At 38.2% G+C, this 23234-nt stretch overlaps 1 protein-coding gene and 1 long non-coding RNA gene across 2 annotated transcripts; both read right to left on the bottom strand.

Moving 5' to 3' along the window:
* Positions 1-655: 655 nt before the first annotated feature.
* On the bottom strand, positions 656-6588 carry LOC121992043 (light-inducible protein CPRF2-like). The gene is made up of 7 exons (XM_042546162.1): positions 6079-6588; positions 5240-5333; positions 3728-3884; positions 3316-3391; positions 3109-3234; positions 1097-1505; positions 656-1034 (listed from the first exon to the last, which is right to left on the bottom strand). The coding sequence occupies exons 1-6, from the start codon at positions 6454-6456 to the stop codon at positions 1104-1106; spliced, it is 1233 nt and encodes a 410-aa protein (XP_042402096.1). The 5' UTR covers positions 6457-6588; the 3' UTR covers positions 656-1034; positions 1097-1103.
* A 3899-nt stretch (positions 6589-10487) lies between these two features.
* Positions 10488-23106, bottom strand: LOC121989956. The gene is made up of 3 exons (XR_006114374.1): positions 22887-23106; positions 10898-11002; positions 10488-10791 (listed from the first exon to the last, which is right to left on the bottom strand). It is a non-coding gene; the product is annotated as an uncharacterized LOC121989956 (long non-coding RNA).
* Positions 23107-23234: the final 128 nt, after the last annotated feature.

Here is a 23234-nt window from a genome sequence, read left to right as displayed (position 1 = left end):
TCCATTTATTTTAATAATCAGTGAAATTTTTTTATAGGATTAAATTAATCATCTTTAAAATTAATTGAATCTAAAAAATAACCTAATGAAATCCTTAGTTGGTCCTAGACTTTCACATAGTGACCACACACTAATAAATATGCCCATAATATCATATTAACGGCTTTTTTAGGACAGTATAAATTATAAACTAATATTTGTTTTAGGGCAACGGCCATTGACATAAAAAAAAAACTTAGACACCTACATTTTACACCAATTAAAAATTAATCCCAAAATCTATTAAAATAATTATCCATATAGATATCATCGGCTTAAATTTCATATTTATATTTCAACTTATAGAGATCTATTAAAGTAAAATGATCGGTTGACCACAATAATCGATTTTAGAATCTCAGGAGCGCATTAGTGATAGATTGACACTAATTAAATTGAAAGTTTTAGTTCATTAATGAGCTTTTAGAATTTTCAAATGTACAGTAGTAGTAGCCATTTCACCAAAATATAAATGCGAGATCTTCAGTTTTCTACTTTATTCTCCATGTTTTATAAATCTTTATAAAAATATATATTTTTTTTTAAAAAAAAAACAATTTCTAGCTGTTTTCTATAAAAATTAACGTAAAGCAAATGTTTCCAGACGATCAACAAGTTGAACAAAACTGACATGAAGAGGCGCTTCATATAAATTTATTTGAAAACCCTTGATCTAACTGTCAGATTCAACTTCTATTAACAAAACTGAGTAAATCATCTCAACATTAGACAAATTACACGCATTCTGTTGGTCTAATTGAAGAAAAACTTACGCAAAGGACGAGGCATTTGTACCTTTTCAATTTGGAGAGGGAGCTTGTTGCCTGTTGATCATGGAATGTTGATGGATCACTTGAAGGGGAATTAGAAGTGATAACAAGCAAACTTCATAAGACTGATGTCGATCGGAATGATCGAACGGAGAAGGCACAGATTTGTTTGAAACTAATCGACATGAACATCGACTATGAGCGACGTCCATCCTTTCACAACACCTATAACAAGAGCACATGAATGTGGTTGCTCATCATAAACTCAAATGGAAATTTGTCAATACCTGCTAGCTACTTCTTGTTATTGTTGCTTATAGAACTCTCGGCATCCCAAGAGGCAGTGTCCCATTGCAGGGGAGAGCTTGGTCCTCCGAAGATTTGCTTCTGAAGATGCTCCAGGCTGTCGACCTGATGCACTGAAGCACTGCCCATGATCTTGCCAGAAGCCACGGCACCGTGGACTCCATCCCTCAATCTACTCCCAATTTCTGGGAGAACGGCGTTAGTCCTCTGGAAATGCGGTGAGACATGGAAAAACTGGCTCAGGTCATCCTGGAGAGGAGCAGAAGCATCAGAGTTTGCATCGGATGGGCTTCCAGTGAAGGGTAAACTGATATTCGACATGTTGGAGAACATTGGGTACAGGTGACCAACTCCAGTAACCCTCTTCACAGACTCCTCTGCCATTTTGACCTGAATATTGAATGTGTTATCAGATTGAAGTAGATGACCTATGCACGGAAAAAGAAAAAAACTGATGTCTTTCAGGAACTAAACAGAGTAGGAACTATATCAAAATGTGACAAAGCAAACAAATATCAATTGCTGTTACATTTAAAGATAATACTACTCCTTGAAGGTTATATGAGTACATTCAAATGAACAGAGACAAAAGGATGATTCATAATGTCAGTTATCTTTTCAGTAAGAAATGACTTGGTCTCTATGAATTATTCAGTAGTGGAAACGGCACCATAAAGATGTCAAAGATAGGAGGAAGCCGCCCTTGAACAATATAATATTTTTATGCCACTGAACAAGCATATTTTCTTTACAATAAACTTCAATCTTTTTCAACAACATTATCATTGATGTGTTTGCCCCAATAATTTGAGGTACACTACAGGAATCTATCTTCCATTGAGCTTCATCCTGACAATATCACTAGTAATATTCAAATTATTTAAATCTATTTTTATTATTTTGACTAGTTTTCTTTAATCTTCCTTTGTCTCTTAACACCTTCCATTAAGATAGATTCAACTATTGTAACTATAGAATCTATTGGTTGTCTTGAACATATCTATACCATCTTAACCTACTTTATTGCATTTTATAAGCAATTGAAGCTACCCCTAATTGCTTTAGAATATTAATATTTTTATTTTATTAACTAGCAGAGCTACATGAGACTTATTTTATCCTTTCTCTCATTTTAACCTATACTCTAGAGGAGCTACACTTCTATCTTAGCATTCTCATCTCTGCGGCATTATTATTATTATTATTATTATTATTTATTTTTGGTAGATGTTTCATGACTTCATCCTAACAGATTTCATTGAAGTGTTGGTTGATCTCATACATTTTCTACTTGAAAAGAAACCAAGAATAATCATTCAATCCTAATCATTATGATATAGTTCCAATGGAAAGATTTGACCCCTTAAAAACAATACAACCCACTCTAAAAGGAGAAACATTCCATAAATTGAACGAAACATGAATGGACCACCCTCTGGGTGGGTCTGAATATTGAAGAAAACAAAGGTGACATGAAACATATGATATATGTAGTTTGTCCACTACCCTTTCTTTTTTATTTTTTAAAAAAGAGTTTTTATATCATAAAAATGTAATTGATTATACATCACATACATGCTTTATGTTAGATTACGAAGAATTGTGATCCCTAAGTTTTAGAATAGGATTTTCTACATTCATAATTTTAAACAAGATTTTCCTCATTTTGGTTATTAAGAAATCCTTGAACCTTATAATATTGAAATCACTACAAGGTTAATAAGGCTGAACAAGTTCTGAAGCCACTAGGATAAGTTGCTAAAGGTTTTACACTTCATAAATTATAGTGGGAACCATAGTTTTTACCATTCCCCGTGTGAAGCATACACAATATACAAAGGCATTGCTCCAATAAAATAAGAACAATTTTCTAACAAAATCGGGATTGTTGTAACTATGCAATCACAAGTCACCAGATTGTATCATGGAAAAACTGCATCACAGATATAGTCAGGGATTTAGGTAAACAAACATGAATGAGTGAACAGCTTACCTTAGCTCTTAGGGTCTCGACATCAGCTTTTAGTATCCTATTGTCAACTGCGGCATCACTATACTTTTGATTAATATCAGTAAAGCGGTTTAAGAGCGATGAATTTTCAATTCTTAACTGGGAGACCTATTAAAGAGTAGGTCAACAATTACCAATTATACCTCCTAAAAATGCAACAAATTGGAAGTTTGGTTGTGGGAATAAAACCTGCGCCTCAAGCTCACTCAAGTGAGCTTGCTTTCTTCTTCTCGAGCGCCTTGCTGATTCTCGATTTGAAAGCATTCTAAGTAACAAACAGATAGAATATATAATTACTAGACACAATAACAACCAAGCCTTATCCCACTAGGTGGGGTCAGCTATATAATTAGTAGACAAAATATAAAAAAATTGAAACTTTATCTAGAAAAGACATCTCCATCATAAGCATCATTGTCATTCTCAAACAAAATGTTTTTATCTATAAAAATAAAGAAACACATACAGGGCAGTTGTGTAGTGATTATAGAGACTACTTACTTCCTGTAGAACATTAGTCTGTCAAAACAATTATTGAACGCAGAGACCAAATGGAACCAAGGGTCACTAAAGAGAATCATATGAATACAATAATGCATACCTCCTCATGCGCTTTACATCAGAAGGATCTGCATCTTCGTTGGTTTCTTCTCCCTCGAGTTCTTCATCATCATCAGATGAACTGCTGGTAGCAAACCTCCCCTGAGTAACTGAATTTTGTAGATTGGACAGAGCTGGAACTCCACCATGTCCACCACCTGCTAAATGTTGCTTCTTAGACAATTTCCTGACTATCCATTCAAAAGCCAAAAGAAAGGAAGACGGGGAAAAAGTGGTATGCATACACCTGATGATGCAAAATGGCTAGCAAGCCATATTATCATATCATACTACTTGTGAATTTGAGTAAAAAAGGACCTCAGGTCAGTTCATCGGCATATGGCCTCTTTTCTGTCTAACAACTGTTTTCTACTTGGTAAAAATTTATCTTGATTGAGAAAAACTATAGTCTTTTTTGTTTCTTTCTGTACCAACTCTAGTCCTGCAGATTTTATGTAAAGAGACATATAGAACTCTTCACAAATAAAATCTAAAGAATTTAATAACCCTGACAGTTGCATTGCTATCATAGACTTTGAAAATGAAAAGGACCCAAGAAAAGTCTCTAATTGTTATCCTAAATATGAGAACATTCCGTGAAGAAACAAAATGATAAAAAAATTAATCTTATAATACAAAAGGATAAAAACTCATGGAAAATTAAAACTATTGCTTCTAAATCAAACTAATTGAGAAATAGGATATCGGATTCTATTAGTGAAGGGCATCTGCTATAACTGATTTTGGACCAGTTCAACTGGAAGAACTTGTAACCCACGGCTTCTAGTTCCCTGCTGTGTCTAGTTTTAAACCTGGACATTAATTTCATCCCAGTCAAGCTCCAAATCTAGCCAGAATAGACCAGCTATAGAGTCTAATTTATTTTCTCAACATAAATAAGGTAGAATAGTTAAACCGCTCCCATAGAGGCTATATAGAGGATAAAAAATAGACAAGCATCATAATATTTGTCTATTTATCAATATGAAATAATTAATAATGATCATATCCCATGTTTCTTGCATCAGCTGCAACTCAACTAGAATAGGCCAAAATTTATGAGGTCAATAATGATCATGTCCCATGTTTCTTCTACCAGCTGCATCTCTGTAGAATATGACCAAACTTTATCTGGTCAATGGCTTAGTGGTTGTCAAATCAGAAGTAGTTTTCTTCTTTTGAATCACTGACTAGAACTTTGTCCCACCCGTTCCTTGCCTACTGAGTTGCTCAATGTGACACTAGTACAGCCAAAAATTTATTGTGAGATGAGCAAAATACAAAAACTAATAGAATAAACCCAATTAAATTTAAGACAGATGACTTGGTTTGAATAATTTATACCAATTTTGAGGCACATCAATAATACACAAAAGTCTACATAGGTAACCAAAAAAAAAGAGAAAAGTCCATGTAGATAAATATGCTTTGCTTTATCAGACTTCAAAACAATTTTGAAAGAGGAAATGAAGCTATAATATGTCTAAAAGGATAGGCAAATTCACGATTGTACCCTTCATGGGTGCTTGAGAACCAAGCGGCAAAGAATCTGAAATTGGAGACATGTCAGCTGCAGAACCAGCATTTTGTGAATTCACAGTAGAATCCTGCAATAAAGTAGTTTGCAAACTAATTCCTCACTTTTGCTTACTCATTCAAACATATAGTAACCCAAGCTGTATAAAATAATTGTATCTCTGACATCATTGAACTGTGAGAGAATTTATAATTATTAATTGCATATCGAAAAAATTTCTACTCTTAGAATTCTTTCTTAATTTATATGTTCTTTTTGGTCTATTAATTTGTGCCCCAGTGAGTTGACCGAGTTGATTGTACTATCTAAAAGTTTTAGATTTCTTCACTGTGCCACCAACCTCCCAAATAAAAAATGTATGACAGCTCTGTTTTTGTACAACGATTTAATGTTATAAGCCTCTAAGCTACGTCGACTGGTGGTGCTGCCTGCCCCAACCTGGCCAAGTTAGTTCATTCGTATTTTTCTAATGTTGTCATTATTTATTTATATTCCTTTCAATCAATCACCCATGACTCATTGAATCGGATAGAAACATAGATGAATGTATCGGAAGTTCAGCCTCTATATTTAAACACATACAATGATACAAGGACACTTTCGCAGTTCTCCTTTCTAAAACTATTGGTGAAAAACCTAAAGACAGCTAAGTGCATAATCTGAGGAAGGCAGCGAAAAAAGAAAACATTTCTTTAGAAAAATTTAATTTCTTCCGACAGTAAAATTGGAGAAGTTTACAATTAGTAGCAATGCTTTAAAATACAAGTGGATTAGACAAGGGAAATAAAACAAGGAAAGAAGGAGGGAGCGCATACCCGAGACATGGCAACAACAGCGCAGTACATGTCCAGCTTCTGCTTCAGAAACGTTTGGTATTCGACAGCAGCCGGCCTATCGTACGGAGGCCGGGAAACTGACTCCTTGACTTCCACAACATCTCCATCAGCTCCTCGTCCAAGATCCCGGTTCCCCGCGCCGAAGTTCGACCCCACGACGGAGGCTGAGGCGGCCGCAACGGCGACCCCGCTCCGGTCAGGGTTGGCGACGTCGGAGGGACTTGAGGCGGTGTCCTCCTCGAGGAACTTCTCGAAGAGCCACTCCGAGGAGCTCCGGTTCAAGACGAGCGAAGGGTCCGGGGAGGCGGCCCAGAAAGCGTCGCCGATCTCGTCCGCCGAGAATGCGCTATCATCCATCGCCGCTCTCGTCTCGCTCCCGATATCGATCTCGATCGCTCGGCGTAGCAAGGAAGCGAATCGAGGCGGTTCCGTGGGAGGCGTCGCCGTCTCGTTCCGCCTTTTTCATGGTGGATGGATGAGCACTGAGGCGGAGGTGAGGTGGAAGGAAGTTGATTCCGCGTCAGAATCTAATCGTGCTCAATCTTTTTGACTCAAGTAGCTACCCGTGCTTTACTCAACCAGGACCCACCCGCGGGGCCATATGGTCTCCCTTGAAGAGAAGTGGGAGAGAGCTGTGTCGTCATTCTTGTGCCTTGTTTCGGCATGCAAATCCTGATCCGTTTGGAATTCAAAATAAACAAATATTTGTTTACTTTTAGGGAAAATCTAGATAATTTAGTCAACTTTGTAGTAATAAGTTTCATTTAGGAAGTAATGTTATCAACAAATACCAAGGCTGATTCGAACCAGTACAGCATTAGTTTAAAGATCAATACCGACTTTGATTTTAAACCAGTCTCAATATTAATTTTAAATCAACATCAACCAGCACCGTATTATTATCGATATTTAAAGACCAGTATCAATACTAATTTAAAATTAGTATCTACATGATGTTAACCTTGGTATTAGTTATCAAGACTAGCATCTTGGTATTGTTCATGAAAGATTAACACCAATGAAAGATTAACACCAAGACCTTTAAAAATCAATACCAACTTTAGTTTTAAACCAGTATCAATGTTGATTTCAAATCAACATCGTATTGTTGCTGATTTTTAAGACCAGGATCAATGCTAGTTTAAAATCAACATCAACATGGTGCGATCTTGGTACTGATTATCAAGACTAGTACCTTAGTGTTGGTCTTGAAAAACAAGTACTTTGGTGTTGTTCTTGAAAGACTATCAATTGGTGTTGTTCTTGAAAGATCAGCACCATATTGGTGTTAACTAATACTTGTTTCAAACTAATATTAATGTTAGTTTTTAAAGACTAGTGTTGGTGCTAGTCACCCGTCAGCATTAGCGTCAAACTAGCACTAGTATTGGTCTTGAAAGACCAACATTAATATGATGCTAATTTCAAATCAGTGTTAGTGCTGGTCTTTAAAGACTAGCACTTAAAGTCTAGCACCACTTTGCATGTCGGCACGTAGGGAGATGAGATCCTTTGTCTTATTTTCTTCGTGTCTCTGTGTTTTATTCATTGATCAAACATATCACATCATATTATGTCAGATCTTAAAAATATATGATTTAATATGATTCATCTGATAGTGAATGAAACACAAACACATAGGAAAAGTGAAATAGGAGGGCGGATCCTCTGTCCCGAAACTGTGTCTATCCTTGTGTCCCAGTCAGAAAATGACAAAAATATAGCGTGCAAAACACGTGCTTTCAAGTTGCCGAAACCACTCGCCAAACCCTTCTCCCCGAAAAGGCTTATATGTGCCCTAACCCAAACTCCAGTCGAACCCCACTGCTTTCGTCGTCGACGCCATCTCCGTCCCCTCCCGAAATCGACGACAGCCATCTCTGTCCCCTCCCGAACTCGACGACAGCCATCAGCTTCATCTCCCGAACTAGACGGTCACCGACAGCTTCATCTTCATCCAGCTTGGTACTTTTCTTCCTCCCCCTTTACCATTCTTCCTCCCCCTCTCTCCCCTTCTCCAACCAAGATCTATATGTTTCTGTAGTTTGATTTGGGTGAAAATAAACCATAAGAAAATGGAACTTGCAGTCCCCAAATTTTGATCTATATATTTGTGGTATGGTTTATCATACTTCTTTTTGGATAGTTTGTTGTGAGATTTTTGAATATGTTGTTGTTGGATTGCTATTGCATTCCTTAATTTTACAAAAAACTATATAAAATAAATATTTGCAGATCATTCATTTAGTAGTTTGTTTGTCATCTTGTATTTAATTTTATAAAAGAGAGGCACATTGTGTGCTCGTTGGCCATTAATAATTCGAATGTGGATGGTACCTCCTTCATCAAATGACATTTTATTTTTGTTGTAGGACATCTAATTTTGTAGTGCTCATTTTTTCTACACTTAAAACATGCAATTTGATTTTTATCTCATTCTAAACACTATTATCTAATTTGGAACTCTGATGGGATTCTGCTAATTGGCTTTAATGTAGCATATTGTTACACATTTTATGAATAGATGGTAAATCAAGGTTTTGGCATATAATACTATACATTATTTATCTTTTTTTTGTTTGGAAAATATGACGTGTCATAAAATTTAGGTATTTTAATGCAAGTTGTAGCTACTTTGAATATTTGCATATCATTTTCCTTTAGTAGTTTGCTTGTCATCTGGTATTTAATTTTATAAAAGAAGCACATTGTGTGCTCGTTGGCCATTAATAATTCAGATGTGGATGGTACCTCTTTCATCAAATGACATTAGAGTTTTCTCCTTGTTGTAAGACATCTAATTTTGTTTTCTCCTTGTTGTAGGGCATCTAATTTTGTAGTACTCATTTTTTCTACACTTAAAACATGCAATTTGATTTTTATCTCATTCTAAACACTATTATATAATTTGGAACTCTAATGGGATTCTCCTAATTAGCTTTAATGTAGCATATTGTTACACATTTTATGAATAGATGGTAAATCAAGTTTTTGGCATATAATACTATACATTTAGTTTTTTTTTGTTTGGAAAATATGGCGTGTCATAAAATTTAGGTATTTTAATGCAAGTTGTAGCTACTTTGAGTGAAGTTTGTCAAATTATTCATAAAATTGTGTGATTTTTCATTACTTAAGCAAACTACTATTGTTTAGTTTAATTTTGTAGAATTTTACTTTTTAAGTTGCTATTGAATGGCATCATCAAGTAATAGCAATATCGACCATACCAAATTTGAAACTGTACAATGCAGGGACTGCGGACTGAGAGCATTGATGCTAGTCTCTAGATCGATCAAGAACCTAAGAAGACTATATTATGGATGTAAGTAGCATGGATGGTTAAAGTGAGTGATGTATGATACTGGACTAAATAAAGACACCAGTGATATACGTTTTAAAATGTTGCCAAGAGTGGAGTCAAGAGTACAAAGTGAAGACATTGTTTATTCTGGACACAATATGGAAAATTGGAATGTACCGTCTATGATCTCGATATTAGTAATAGTGAACTTAATTCTTTTGGCTGTATATTTGTTTTGTTTGTTAGTTGATTTGGTTAAGTAGTGCTAGTGTTGTAATGTCATAAAGAAATATAATTATGGATGATGTTGACATTTGATTATTTTTTTTTATGGATGGATATTAGTCTTGTATCATTAGTATTTTTATCTCATATATACTTTGTCGCTAAATTTTATATTCAATTTTAGATAGATGTATTTATGTCTCATTGGTGCATCATATACAAACTTACAAAACTTTTAAGTTACGAAAAGTTAATCATGTTTCTAGATTATGAATTTTATGCAATGTTTCATGTAACAAAATGTCATGACTTGTATAGCATGTGTTCACTGATTTCTCCCCATAATTCTAAATCCCTGACCATGTTTTTGTAATTGATGGCAGCATGTGTAATTGCTGGAAATGCTGCCCGTCGTTTGTGATTGGTTTGTAAACACCACTAAGATTGCTATGTCTGTGAGATGCTATGTAATGGATGTAAGTGTGAATGCAGGTCTCGAACTTATGAGTGTGAGAAAGCAAGTCTGAATGTGGACTTGTGAGCGTGTGATAAATGGATTGCATGTCTGTAGGTTTCAGTGAGTGTGTGATAAATGGAGTGCATGTCTGTAGAATGCATGCAACGTGGTTAGCGTGACATTGTAATGGGCCCATGTGATGGAAATTGTAGTGTGCAATGTGGTCTATTGTGTGACTTTTAAAATCTATCATAAGACAGTAGAGATATTTCAGTTTTGTAGTTGCTAAGCTTGTGCTGATGAATCATCCTATTTAAATGAGCGCATAACAACCTTCCTTGGTCTTGCTCTATCAATCAAACATCCGAACTGAATTTAGCAAGATCCAACAATTTGTGTCAATGTATCATAAGATTGTAAGATCCAACAAATTAGCCACATCATCCATAGTTACAAACAAATAAAATACTCTACGCATCTTCTTAACCCATTGCACAATGTCCACTCCAACTTTGAACCGCACAACAAGTTTTCTTCCAGTAATCATTTCCTAAAGAACAACTCTAAAGCTGTAAACATCACGCTTCCCGTCCACCTTAAGGGTGTAGGCAAACTCTGTGCAACAAAATAAGCCAAACAGGAGAGTAAACTCTTAATAGTAGATATTGCGTCTGTCCCAAAATTGTGTCCTTCCTGATACATTAAACTATTAACAGGAGAGTAAAAGTTAATTAATTTTTGTTATGTCAATAGGCAAGGGATATCTGACTACATAAAAACATACGGAGCATACAATTTTAGTAACACCTTACCCATTAAAAATTGTCTTTGTCTTGGAGCGTAGCACCAATTAGACTCTCACCAAAGTTTGCAATTTGAAAAGCCAAAACACAAATAGAAGCTTGTGGTAAAGTTACCTGCATCATCAAGGTGTGACACAAATGGTACCAGTTACAACCAATGGAAGAATCTTTGTACAAAAAATGAATTATTTATTAAATCAAGAGCTAAAATGGAAATCCTTGAATTTCTATGTTTACTGAGCAGAGTTAATAGAAATTTCTCTTCGTATAATTTCGGTTTACACATCACATATATTATAAGAGTTGAATAAATTGTTCATCAGAAGCGTAATTTCTCATCATCCTTCTCGATTATTTGGAGTGAACTTGAGACAGTTGTATTGACAAAAGTGATGGGAATTGAATTTCGGTCATACTCAAACCTTCAATATAGCTATGATTTGTAGGCTAAAACAATAAATTATAATTTTAGATAATGATAACATAATTATCTTAGTTTAACATACTAAAATAGTACTTAACCTGATGGATCATCTGTTGACATTCTACATTGGGCATGATGGATATATTTTCATAATGTTCTTCTATAGCATGTTATAAAAAAATAGAATGATTTAATTCTATATGCTTTCTCAAATGTAACAACAAAAAATAAACAATACTTTAGTAAGAATGGGGACAAAACCTTAATTGTTGAAGTTTGGTTGGTTGTCCTCGCTGCTTTTCTTTTCTTTGAAATCTTATCTAATGCACCTTTTAAGCTCTTATCTGAAATTGTTTTCTTCTTTGTTTTAATTCCTTTGACTCCAAGAGAGTTTCCTTCGTCAATTTCGAACTCTCTTTCAATTGAGTGTTGGACAGTTGGTTCATTAACTTATAACCTCTCATCCACAATCTTAAATATACTCAACAAACCATCTTTAACAATCTTGTAAGTGTCTTTCCTCTCCGCTGCCTTGGTAACCAATTGAACATACAACCCACTCAATTCTTTATATCGCATATTGTTGCAAGTTTTTGGATCCAAACTACCTTTGTTTGCAATTGAATCAATAACTCCAAAGTATCCACCCTTTGCTTTTCGTGCCCACATTTTCAATATTTACTCACTTGGGATCTTCATGATATTTTTCATCGTAAATATTTTCAAAATAAGAGAACACAAAATCCCAACAAAATCATATTTTCTACAGTTACACTCAATTTTTTGACCCGATGAATCAAGTGTAACTATATGATGGTAACTTTTTTTGGGAAAAGTAATTTTATATTTTGTATGTGATTCAACATTCTCACAAATTTCATACTAGAATCGTGAGATTTGTACCACTCTTATTCAAAACACTTGTATACCTCAGGAGTATAAATACAACTTGCATGCTTTAAATTTTTAATTGGATACACTAAACATGGAACACTTGTATTTGATCTAAAATATGCTTTTAACTCATATCGACGATCATCAAGCAATCTTTGGAAGTGATTGAAAAAAGTCTAAAAACTTGTGTTGATATGTGACATACCTTTTCACAATACTATTCATGCTCTCACTTCTTTGGGTTGTAGTCATATCTGTTGGTGCAACATCCCTCAGGTCAAGGTTGACCTGGTTGACCAAGCTGAGTCTTGGTTTGAGTTTAGATGTTTGACAATAAGAAATTGTTTGAAGAAGAGTCAAGTAGGTCAAGGTTGACCGGATACTTGACTGGGAAGTCCTAACTGGGATGTTAGGTAGAATGAAAGTCCTGGTGAGTGAAGTCAGGCAGAAGGAAAGTCCTAGTGAGTGAAGCTAGGCAGATTGAAAGTCCTGGTGAGTGAAGCTAGGTGAAAGTCCTGGTGAGTGAAGCCAGGCAAGGGAAAATCCAGATGGATCAAGGATGATCGGACATCTGATGTTGGGAAGTCCAAGTAGGTCAAAGGATTGACTGGATACTTGGCACGAGGAAATACAGATAGGTCAAAGGGATTGACCAAACATCTGGTAGAAGTCCAAGTAGGTCAAGGGAGTGACCAGATACTTGGCATGAATAGAAAAGTCCAAGTGGGTCAAAGGGATTGACCAGACACTTGGTGGGAAGTCCTAGCGGGTCAAAGGAGTGACCAGATGCTAGGCATGATGTACCAACAGGTCAAGGTTGACCGGATGTTGGTTTGAGAGGCTTGGGACTTGGTTTTGGGCAAAAACCAAGTACTGGATCGATCAGTGGATCGATCCAGGCCTTTCCCAGCGAACAGAAAGCCTCTGGATCGATCAGTGGATCGATCCAGATGTCCCAATCGATCAGTGAATCGATTGGGACGCTGCTGCTTCGCGCGATAAGCGCTGGATCGATCCGTGGATCGATCCAGGCGTTTTTCCAGAGCACAGAGGCGCTCTGGATCGATCCGTGGATCGATCGAAAGCCTCCCCGATCGATTGGGAACATTCGAATCGATCGGGATCCGACCGTTGGCGTCGATAAAGGCCGCAGGCGCACGATTCCTTCGGCATCTCTTCGCAGATTCATCTCAGATCTCTCGCCAGCTTCTCCACAGCACTCACAAAGCTCAGATCGCCAGTTCTTGAAGGATCTTGGAAGGTTTCCAAGTCAAGAGGCGGATCAAAGCCAAGAAGAGAAGCTAGGGTTAGGGTTTGTACTCATTGTAAGCTTGTAAGCTTGTATTTCTTGTATCCTTTCCCTCTCTTCTTGTGTTGAGTCTTGTAGGGCTTCTCCGCCCTTGGTAGTTACCATAAAGGAGAGTTTTATTTAGTGAAGGGTGTGTGTGTTGGTGTGGATCCTTGGATTAGTCACCTCTTGTGAGGTGGATACCAAGTAAACCAACCGTGTTAGCGTTGTGTGATTGTTTCTTTGTATTTTCCGCTACACATCTTTGAAGAAACAAGCAACGCCGAGCAACGAGCAAACGCGACGAGCTATTCACCCCCCCTCTAGCTACTTTCGGTCCTAACAAGTGGTATCAGAGCGAGACCGCTCTTCACCGGAATCATCGCCGGAAGGGTCAAGCATAACAAGAAAAGCTAGAGGGTGAAGAAGTTGAAGCAAATTCATCAAAAGTCAAAGATTTCAAGAAGCTCAACTTCAAGATGCAATTCCAAGATGGACTTGGATTTGATACAAGGGTGGCTCCACCGTACACTTCCACGAGCTTCGATTCTTGGAAATCAAGAATCGAAAACTTTCTTATGATGGAGATAGAGCAATGGTTTGCTCTAATGGAAGGATTTGAAGCTCCAACAAACTCCAAGGGCAAGCTTCTCAAGAAAAGCAAATGGAGCTCGGAGCAAATTCAAAGGTGCAAGGCAATTGACAAAGTGACCAAGCTTTTGGTCAATTTATTGTCAAGCACCATCCTTTGCAAAATTGGAGAATTTGAAGATGCAAAGGAATTATGGAGCAAATTGGCCAAGCTTCATGAAGAGATCTCCTCCACTGTACAAGAGCAAGAAGTATCTAGAGAGGGTGACTCTTTGGAGCAAGACCAAGAGGAGGACTCCGAGGTTGAGAGATGCTCAACCTCCGAAGAAGAGGAAATCCAAGAAGCTTCATCCTCAAGGGAATGCAACGAAGGGAACAAGGAGGGAGCATACTCCTTGTTTCATATTCAAGATGATGAAGCCTCCACTTCTAGGATTGAGGGGGAGCAATCCTTGGTGACGCCGTATCAAGAAGAAGGAGAAGCTTCTACATCCGGGTCAAAAGACGAAGAGGAGGAAGAAGATTCTACCTCCACAAGTCAAGAAAAATCAAATGGAGGAGAATCAAGGTCCGATCAAGAGGAAGCTTCTACCTCCGGATCCAAAGGAAAAGATGACACCCCTACAAGCAAAGGTATAAATATTTCAATTAATAATAAAAATCATATTATATGCTTTGAGTGTAGGGAACATGGGCACTACAAGAGCAAGTGCCCTAAATTGGCCAAGAAGAAGGGCTAAGTGGCACAAAAGGGCAAGGTGAAGCCCAAGGAGATCATCCCCAACACAAAGAAAAGCAAGGAGCATATTATATGCTTCTCTTGCAATCAAAAGGGGCATTACCGAAGTCAATGCCCCAAGGGGAAGAAGATGGTCAAGGCTCAAGGAGGCATTAGTCAAGGGGGAGCCTCCAAGGTAAAGAAGAATGTAACATTTATTGAGCCTACCCCTTTACATTATGGTAAAAAATATGATAGTTCTAATTTTTATCATTTTAATGCAATTTACCATAAGAATAGAAAGCATGAGGGCTTTAAGGAAAAGCATATGACCCTACATGCCAAAACTACCCAACCTAAGGTTAGGAAGGTAGATAGACACTTGGGCGGGAACACTAAGGAAAATAGATACATGCCCAAGAACAAAAATGCTCATGGACCAAAACCTAAGGATTTAATGATAGAAAATCAAGTCTTGAGATCAAGACTTGATAAAATGGAAAAGACTCTAAAAAGGATGGAAAATATCCTAAAAGGGCAAAAAGAGCATAACCTAGGTTTAGGGGTCCAAAAGTCATCCAATGGCCATAGAGGTTTGGGATACAAACCCAAAGCTAAAAAAGTTGTGCCTAGTTATCATAGGGTTCCATATAGCTATGGAACAAACCCTAAGTCTAGAGGTCAAGTCAAAGATACAAGGGAAGATATCCCTAGAAGTATCTTTGCAACCAAAGTGACTAAGACTTCTAAGAAGTCTAAGAAAGTCACTAACAAAGTCACAAGGGAGGCTATCCCTAGAGTTGACCTAGAAAATGTGACCAAGGCTTCTAAGAAGCCCAACAAGGTCACTAGGAAGGTATCTAGGGAAGTTATCCCTAGTGAGTACCTAGAGCATCCAAGGAGCACCAATAGGTGTTGGGTTCTTAGGAGCATTTTCTCTACCCCATAAATGGGTTAGAGAGTGTCAACTCCGATTAGAAGGGTAGTTAACCCAACTTTGAGGAAATCGACACTCAAGGAGTATTTTCAAGGTTTTGTTAACCTTTGAAAATGAAATGGAATTATTATTTACTCCTTGAAAGAGTAAAATGTGTCTAATGGTGGAAGAATTGATTTTAATCTTAAATGGCACATATTGGGAAATTCATAAGAACTACCAAGTTGGGATTTTGGTATGTTCTTAGGAAATTTAAGGCGATCCGGGCCTTAATTTAAAGGTGCTACTCTTGTGGAAAAATGAAATATGCCAACATTTGAGGATATGCTTATTTTCAATTGGCATGCATTAATCAAGGGAATTAGAAATGCCAATTTAGGCTTTGGCATTTTCTTGAAGCACTTTAGGACAATCTAGGTATATTTTATTTATGCTAAATCTTGCCATGATTGTTTGCCCATCATATGCCATGACATCATGTATATTTTTGAATTCATGTTTTATTATGCAAAATCCAAAAATACCATATCATGACATTCATACATCATGTAGTTATAGGAATCTTTCTTTTGAAAGTTATTTTATTTTGATGTATGCCATAACATTATCATGCATTAGTTTAATTCCTTGTAATTAAGGACAAATGGCATTTAACAACACTTATTAACAAGTGACATCCTAGGTGGATGTCTAATATCTTTAAAATGCCTAGATAGATATGCATGATCCCTAGATTAGGGCAAAACCAAAATCTACATCTCACAAAGACTATAAGGTGACTTGTATGTGATTTAGTGCACATTAGATACAAGTGAGATGTTAGGATGATGAACAAAGCTCAAGATGTTGATTTAGTGCATTCTTTTGAGTTTTTAGGTTCATCAAAACACATAGTTATGTGTTTTCCCATCATTGGGAAAGCTAATGTACAAGTCATGTGTATTATGCCCAAGGAACATTATGGGATATTGGTTTTGAAAATGTTTTTAAAAGATGCTTTTGGAAAACCATGGTGAAGGCTATCTTTTGATAGTAATCACCATTGAATAGTTAGACACAAACTTGAAGAAAATGCTAAAGTTTTAGCAAGTTTTCAAGCTTGTGTCAATCTTTGAAAATATGATGTATTTTCATAGAAAACTATTTTTCCATGATTAAGTATGCCCTGAATAATGTCTACACGAAATTTTATGATTTGTGGATTTTTGTAGAATTTTCTAGGGGTTTCTGAAGTTGACTGAAATGGAATTTCAGCAACTATCAGAGCTTCGATCGATCCATGGATCGATTGGAGTGCATGAATCGATCCGTGGATCGATTCAGAAGGCAAGTCTCCCGCGAGCAGAAGCTCGCTGGATCGATCCAGGTAGTCTGAATCGATCGGTGGATCGATTCAGAAAGGTTCAATCGATTGGAACCCAACTCCAATCGATCCAAGTTGCTGATTTTGGCTGGCCTGATTTCAGCTTCTTTGAACCTCTTTGAGTCTAGGTAACCATTCCAAACCCTTAAAATACATTTGTATACATACAAAGGGTGTTTTCATGTGAAAACAAGGATGGATTGGTTAAGGAAGGCTTCATTGAAGTTTAGGTTGAGGTTTGTTTCAAATTTTGAGTATTTGAACCTCAAAACTTCTAAATTTGGGTTTCCTAAAGGTTTAGGGATTCCAAGTCATTGTTGGTGCAATGACAGAAGTTACCACCATGTCTTTAGGGGGAGGGACTCTTTAAAGACATGAAAAATTTATTTTTCATGAACCTTGGAAGGTGGTTAACCTTCTTTAAAGAAAATGCTCATGTATGAGCTTTTGAACTTAAATGGGGAGTGGATATCCTCATTATTTCAAGTGGGAACTCAAGTGGTTAGAAAATGCTCAAGGTTGGGTATTTGTCTACATTGAGGGAGAAGTTAAGGATAAATGAAGGGTATGGGACCTTCATTATCGTGTTGATCACAACGAGCGATGTTGTGAACAACGTTGAGCAACTCTTCAGGGGGAGAATCGTCAACAAATGGATTTGTTGATGTGTACCCAAAATTGGGGCATGGGTTGATGTTGTTGGTGCAACCTTAGGTCAAGGTTGACCTGGTTGACCCGACTCGAGTTGACGTGACTCGAGTTGTATTTTGATGTTTGACTTGGGAAGATTGTCGGTGCAACCTTAGGTCAAGGTTGACCTAGTTGTGTTGCATGTTGATGTTTGACACTCGTAAGAGAGTTCTATTCTTGATGTGGGACAAGAATAAATGTTTGGGAGATTATTGGTGCAACCGTAGGTCAAGGTTGACCTGGTTGACCTGATTCGGGAAAAGTCCAAGTATGGAGACTTGGCACGGAAAAGTCCAAGCAGGGAGCTTGGCACTGGAAAAGTCCAAGTATGGAGACTTGGCACGGAAAAGTCCAAGTATGGAGACTTGGCACGGAAAAGTCCAAGCAGGGAGCTTGGCACGGGGAAAGTCCAAACAGGGAGTTTGGCACGGGGAAAAATCCTAGTGAGTGAAGCTAGGTGAAGGTGAAAAGTCCTGGTGAGTGAAGCCAGGCATTCGGGGAAATCCTGGTGAGTGAAGCCAGGTGAAAATCCTAGTGAGTGAAGCTAGGTGAATGAGAAAGTCCTAACTGGGATGTTAGGCAGTGTGGAAATCCTGGTGAGTGAAGCCAGGTGAAAATCCTAGTGAGTGAAGCTAGGTGAAAGGTGAAAGTCCTGGTGAGTGAAGCCAGGCAGTTGTGGAAATCCTGGTGAGTGAAGCCAGGTGAAAACCCTAGTGAGTGAAGCTAGGTGAAAGTCCTGGTGAGTGAAGTCGGGCAAGGGAAAACCCAGATGGATCAAGGGTGATCGAACATCTGGTGTTGAGAAGTCCAAGTGAGTGAAGCTTGGCATATGGAGTCGGAGAGGGCTCGGTAGCTCGTTCTCCGAACTAGGTTAGAGAGGGCACTCTAAACCGAGGAGTTGGATCGGTCTGGTGACCGATCCAGTGATACTGCGTTTGCCCTGATCGGTCTGGTGACCGATCAGAATTAGATCAGTGGCTCACTGATTGCAATCTGATCGGTCTGGAGACCGATCGGTCTGCTGACCGATCCACCCATGGCCTGATCGGTCGGCAGACCGATCAGGAAGAGATCAGTGGCGAGAGGAGCCGAAGCCTGATCGGTCTATGGACCGATCAGGTGGTTCCCTGATCGGTCCACAGACCGATCAGGGCTTCGATCGCGACACCTGATCGGTCTGAGGACCGATCAGGTGACAAACAGAAGCTTCACGAGCCTAGGCTGATCGGTCTGCAGACCGATCAGTGTTCTAGCCGTTGCGATGCAACGGCTAGTTTCTTCGCTGTTTCTTCTTCGCAGGTATAAAGGGGCTGAGGGCTTCTACAGGGCTTCTTCTTCTTGCTTCCTTCTTCCTGTTCTAAGTGCTGCAGTGCTTGAGCTTTGTTGAGCTCCTCTGAAGCTTCGCGTGAGTTTCATTCTACGACTGGGTCAGCTGCTGCTGCTCGTTCTTCCGTGAAGTTGCTGCTTCGTCAACGGAAACCAGTCGAAGGCAAGCTAGCGTTTGTTTTTACATTCATATTGCTCTTGCTTCTTGCTGTATTTCTTGTACACTTATCTTGCTGTTGCAAGAGACTTTGTGGTGAGGTTTCTCCACCCACAAGGAGTATATTATTAGCCGGTTCTCCGGGGACTCATCCACCGACGGATTGATAGGGCTCGTCCACCTCACGGACACGCCGAGGAGTAGGAGTTCATCTCCGAACCTCGTTACATCCTTGCGTTTGAGGTTTGCTTTCTTCTCCTTAGTTTCTTTCTTGTATTTCCGCTGCGACTAACCTAATCGTAGGAAGAAACGCGATCGATTTGGGGCGGCTATTCACACCCCCCTCTCTAGCCGAGTACGAAGGATCCTAACAGATGTGTGCCCAAAGATGGGTTGATGTGTGCCAATAGGAGGAGAATGAAAGGACCTGTGATTGGGTGTAAGTTAGGCTTTCATTACCTAGAGGGAGTGTGCCCTCTTAGGAGGAGAATGAAGAGCTTAATTTATGTGTTCATTACCTAGTGACATGAAGATTGAGGCTATAGGATTAGCCTAACTTACATGTGGTATTGTAAGTGTTATTGTGGTATTGTCAAACATCAAAAAGGGGGAGATTGTTGGTGCAACATCCCTCAGGTCAAGGTTGACCTGGTTGACCAAGCTGAGTCTTGGTTTGAGTTTAGATGTTTGACAATAAGAAATTGTTTGAAGAAGAGTCAAGTAGGTCAAGATTGACCGGATACTTGACTGGGAAGTCCTAACTGGGATGTTAGGTAGAATGGAAGTCCTGGTGAGTGAAGCCAGGCAGAAGTAAAGTCCTAGTGAGTGAAGCTAGGCAGATTGAAAACCCTAGTGAGTGAAGCTAGGTGAAAGTCCTGGTGAGTGAAGCTAGGTGAAAGTCCTGGTGAGTGAAGCCAGGCAAGGGAAAATCCAGATGGATCAAGGATGGTCGGACATCTGGTGTTGGGAAGTCCAAGTAGGTCAAAGGATTGACTGGATACTTGGCACGAGGAAATACAGATAGGTCAAAGGGATTGACCAAACATCTGGTGGAAGTCCAAGTAGGTCAAGGGAGTGACCAGATACTTGGCATGAATAGAAAAGTCCAAGTGGGTCAAAGGGATTGACCAGACACTTGGTGGGAAGTCCTAGCAGGTCAAAGGAGTGACCAGATGCTAGGCATGATGTACCAACAGGTCAAGGTTGACCGGATGTTGGTTTGAGAGGCTTGGGACTTGGTTTTGGGCAAAACCAATGTTGGATCGATCGATGGATCGATCCGGCCTTTCCAATCGAAAGCTCGGATCGATCGGTGGATCGATCAGATGTCCCAATCGATCGGTGAATCGATTGGGACGCGGCTGCGATAAGCGCTGGATTGATCCATGGATCGATCCGGTGAGTCACACAGGCGCTCTGGATCGATCCGTGGATCGATCGAAAGCCTCCCCGATAGATTGGGAACATTCGAATCGATCGGGATCCGACCGCTGGCGTCGATAAAGGCCTCAGGCGCACGATTCCTTCGGCATCTCTTCGCAGATTCATCTCAGATCTCTCGCCAGCTTCTCCACAGCACTCACAAAGCTCAGATCGCCAGTTCTTGAAGGATCTTGGAAGGTTTCCAAGTCAAGAGGCGGATCAAAACCAAGAAGAGAAGCTAGGGTTAGGGTTTGTACTCATTGTAAGCTTGTAAGCTTGTATTTCTTGTATCCTTTCCCTCTCTTCTTGTGTTGAGTCTTGTAGGGCTTCTCCGCCCTTGGTAGTTACCATAAAGGAGAGTTTTATTTAGTGAAGGGTGTGTGTGTTGGTGTGGATCCTTGGATTAGTCACCTCTTGTGAGGTAGATACCAAGTAAATCGACCGTGTTAGCGTTGTGTGATTGTTTCTTTGTATTTTCCGCTGCACATCTTTGAAGAAACAAGCAACGCCGAGCAACGAGCAAACGCGACGAGCTATTCACCCCCCCTCTAGTTACTTTTGGTCCTAACAATATCCACATAAAATATTTGTCGTCCATATACTAAAACTCATTTTTCCTTTATGTGAAACAAATGTCTCAATCAATCATTGTCTTCAAGTGCATACTTGGTCAACATCATTTTCCAAGATAAAATAAAATCTTCTCTTCATCAAAATCATATATACATGAGAAAAAAATCTTTAGTAAACTCTTTGAAATCAGAAAAAACTCCACTCAAATGTATTGCTACATTTTGATAAATGTGCCAAATATACAAACGATGATGTGTTTCAGGCCATTTGGAAGCTAAAGCCTTTGCCATTGCTGCATCTTGATCTGTAAGAATAGTTGTTGGGTTTTTCTCATACATAGCTTTGGTAAATGTATTAAACCACTCAAACGTCAAAGAGGTTTCATCATATAATAAAGTTGCACCAAAAATTATGGATTGCTTATGATGATTAACACTTACAAACAACGCAATTGGACGACATTCATTGTTTTTCTGTAGGTTGTGTCCAAGCAAACAATATCTCCAAAATTGTCATAATCAACTCTCATCTTAGCATCACACAAAAAAATATTAGTTATCAAATCATCTTCATCAACTTGAATAGCATAAAAAAAAATTAGGATCATCAAATTGCATTTTCTGTAAATATTTTAATACACCCTCCTATATCACCAACTCTCATATCTCTTGTTATTTTGGATCGCAAGTAGTTTTTGTAATCTTCAGAAATAAAACCTAAATTCTCCCTCCCACCTACTTGTCTTACTATAAGATCATGAGATGCTTTTGGGGGATTCTCACATCGCTTGTCATCTCAATCTGTATCGCTGCAGAAGAAGATATATTCTTATGACATATGTAGATGTGAGTTTTGCTTGGACTTGAAAGATAATGATTATGCTCTTTAACAAATTACTCCACCCTAAAGTTGTCATTTTTCGACAACTAACCTTCATTTTAGCGTCACAATCAAATTTTATTTTAGGACAACTTGATTTCATATAAACATCTCGTTTGCCCTTTTCCCTTTTATCTTGCATACTACAACAAAAAATCCTATCAACTAATTTACTTGATTTATCTTGCATACTAAACCCTAATTTATCATTGTGACTTTTACTCCTTATACCAAATCCAACTTGTTTAGCATATTTCAAATAAAATTCATAGGCATCCTCTTCTGTCTTAAATTCCATGCCTATTTTTGGCATCAATTCTTCTGTGATAGATGGGTCAGAACTCATCAATAACATGGTAGATTCCATATCCTCATTAATAACATCAAACTCATATCTTTTACTGTCTTCGTTTGCATCAAAATTCAATCTACGATAACTCGTAGATTCAACCAACGACAACTCTATAATAATTACCTTGATCCTGAGAAAAAAAACAACTAAGAAATATAAATTTAAAAAATTAGGGAATGCAGTAGCAATCCAACTGCATCATATTCAAAAATCCCACAACAAATTATCCAAAAAGAAGTATGATAAACCATACCACAAATATATAGATCAAAATTTAGGGACTGTAGGTTCCATTTTCTTATGTTTTATTTTCACCCAAATTAAACTATAGAAACATATAGATCTTGGCTGAAGAAGGGGAGAGAGGGGGAGGAAGAAAAGTACCAAGCTGATGAAGATGAAGCTGTCGATGATCATCGAGTTCGGGAGATGAAATTGATGATTGTCGTCGAGTTCTGGAGGGGACGGAGATGATGTTGACGGCGGAAGTAGTAGGATTTGGCTGGAGTTTGAGTTAGGGTACAGAGGAAGCTTTTCGGGGAGAAATAATAATATAAAAAAACAGAGTTTTCGCTGTTCCAGATACATTCGCTGTCGTCGATCGTTGTGCAGATGAATAGTTTATTCGCAGCGAGAACTTTAAAAAAAATAAAAAAAAAATCACCAGCAGCTCCCAATTAAAAAGCCATTATAATTATAATTATAATTATATATATATATATATATATATAT

This window comes from Zingiber officinale, chromosome 6B (genome assembly GCF_018446385.1).
Source record: "Zingiber officinale cultivar Zhangliang chromosome 6B, Zo_v1.1, whole genome shotgun sequence".
Taxonomy (NCBI): Eukaryota; Viridiplantae; Streptophyta; class Magnoliopsida; order Zingiberales; family Zingiberaceae; genus Zingiber; species Zingiber officinale.
Note: the sequence above shows the minus strand (reverse complement) of the source record. Positions and strands in the feature narration are given on the sequence as shown.

Excerpts from the sequence above, each read along its gene's own strand:
- LOC121992043 (XM_042546162.1), bottom strand. The coding sequence starts at position 6,456 with ATGGATGATAGCGCATTCTCGGCGGACGAGATCGGCGACGCTTTCTGG. Across the intron at positions 5,334-6,078 it reads CTGTTGTTGCCATGTCTCGG|GATTCTACTGTGAATTCACA; the intron begins GTATGCGCTCCC and ends ACTTTATTGCAG. Across the intron at positions 3,392-3,727 it reads GATGTAAAGCGCATGAGGAG|AATGCTTTCAAATCGAGAAT; the intron begins GTATGCATTATT and ends TTTGTTACTTAG.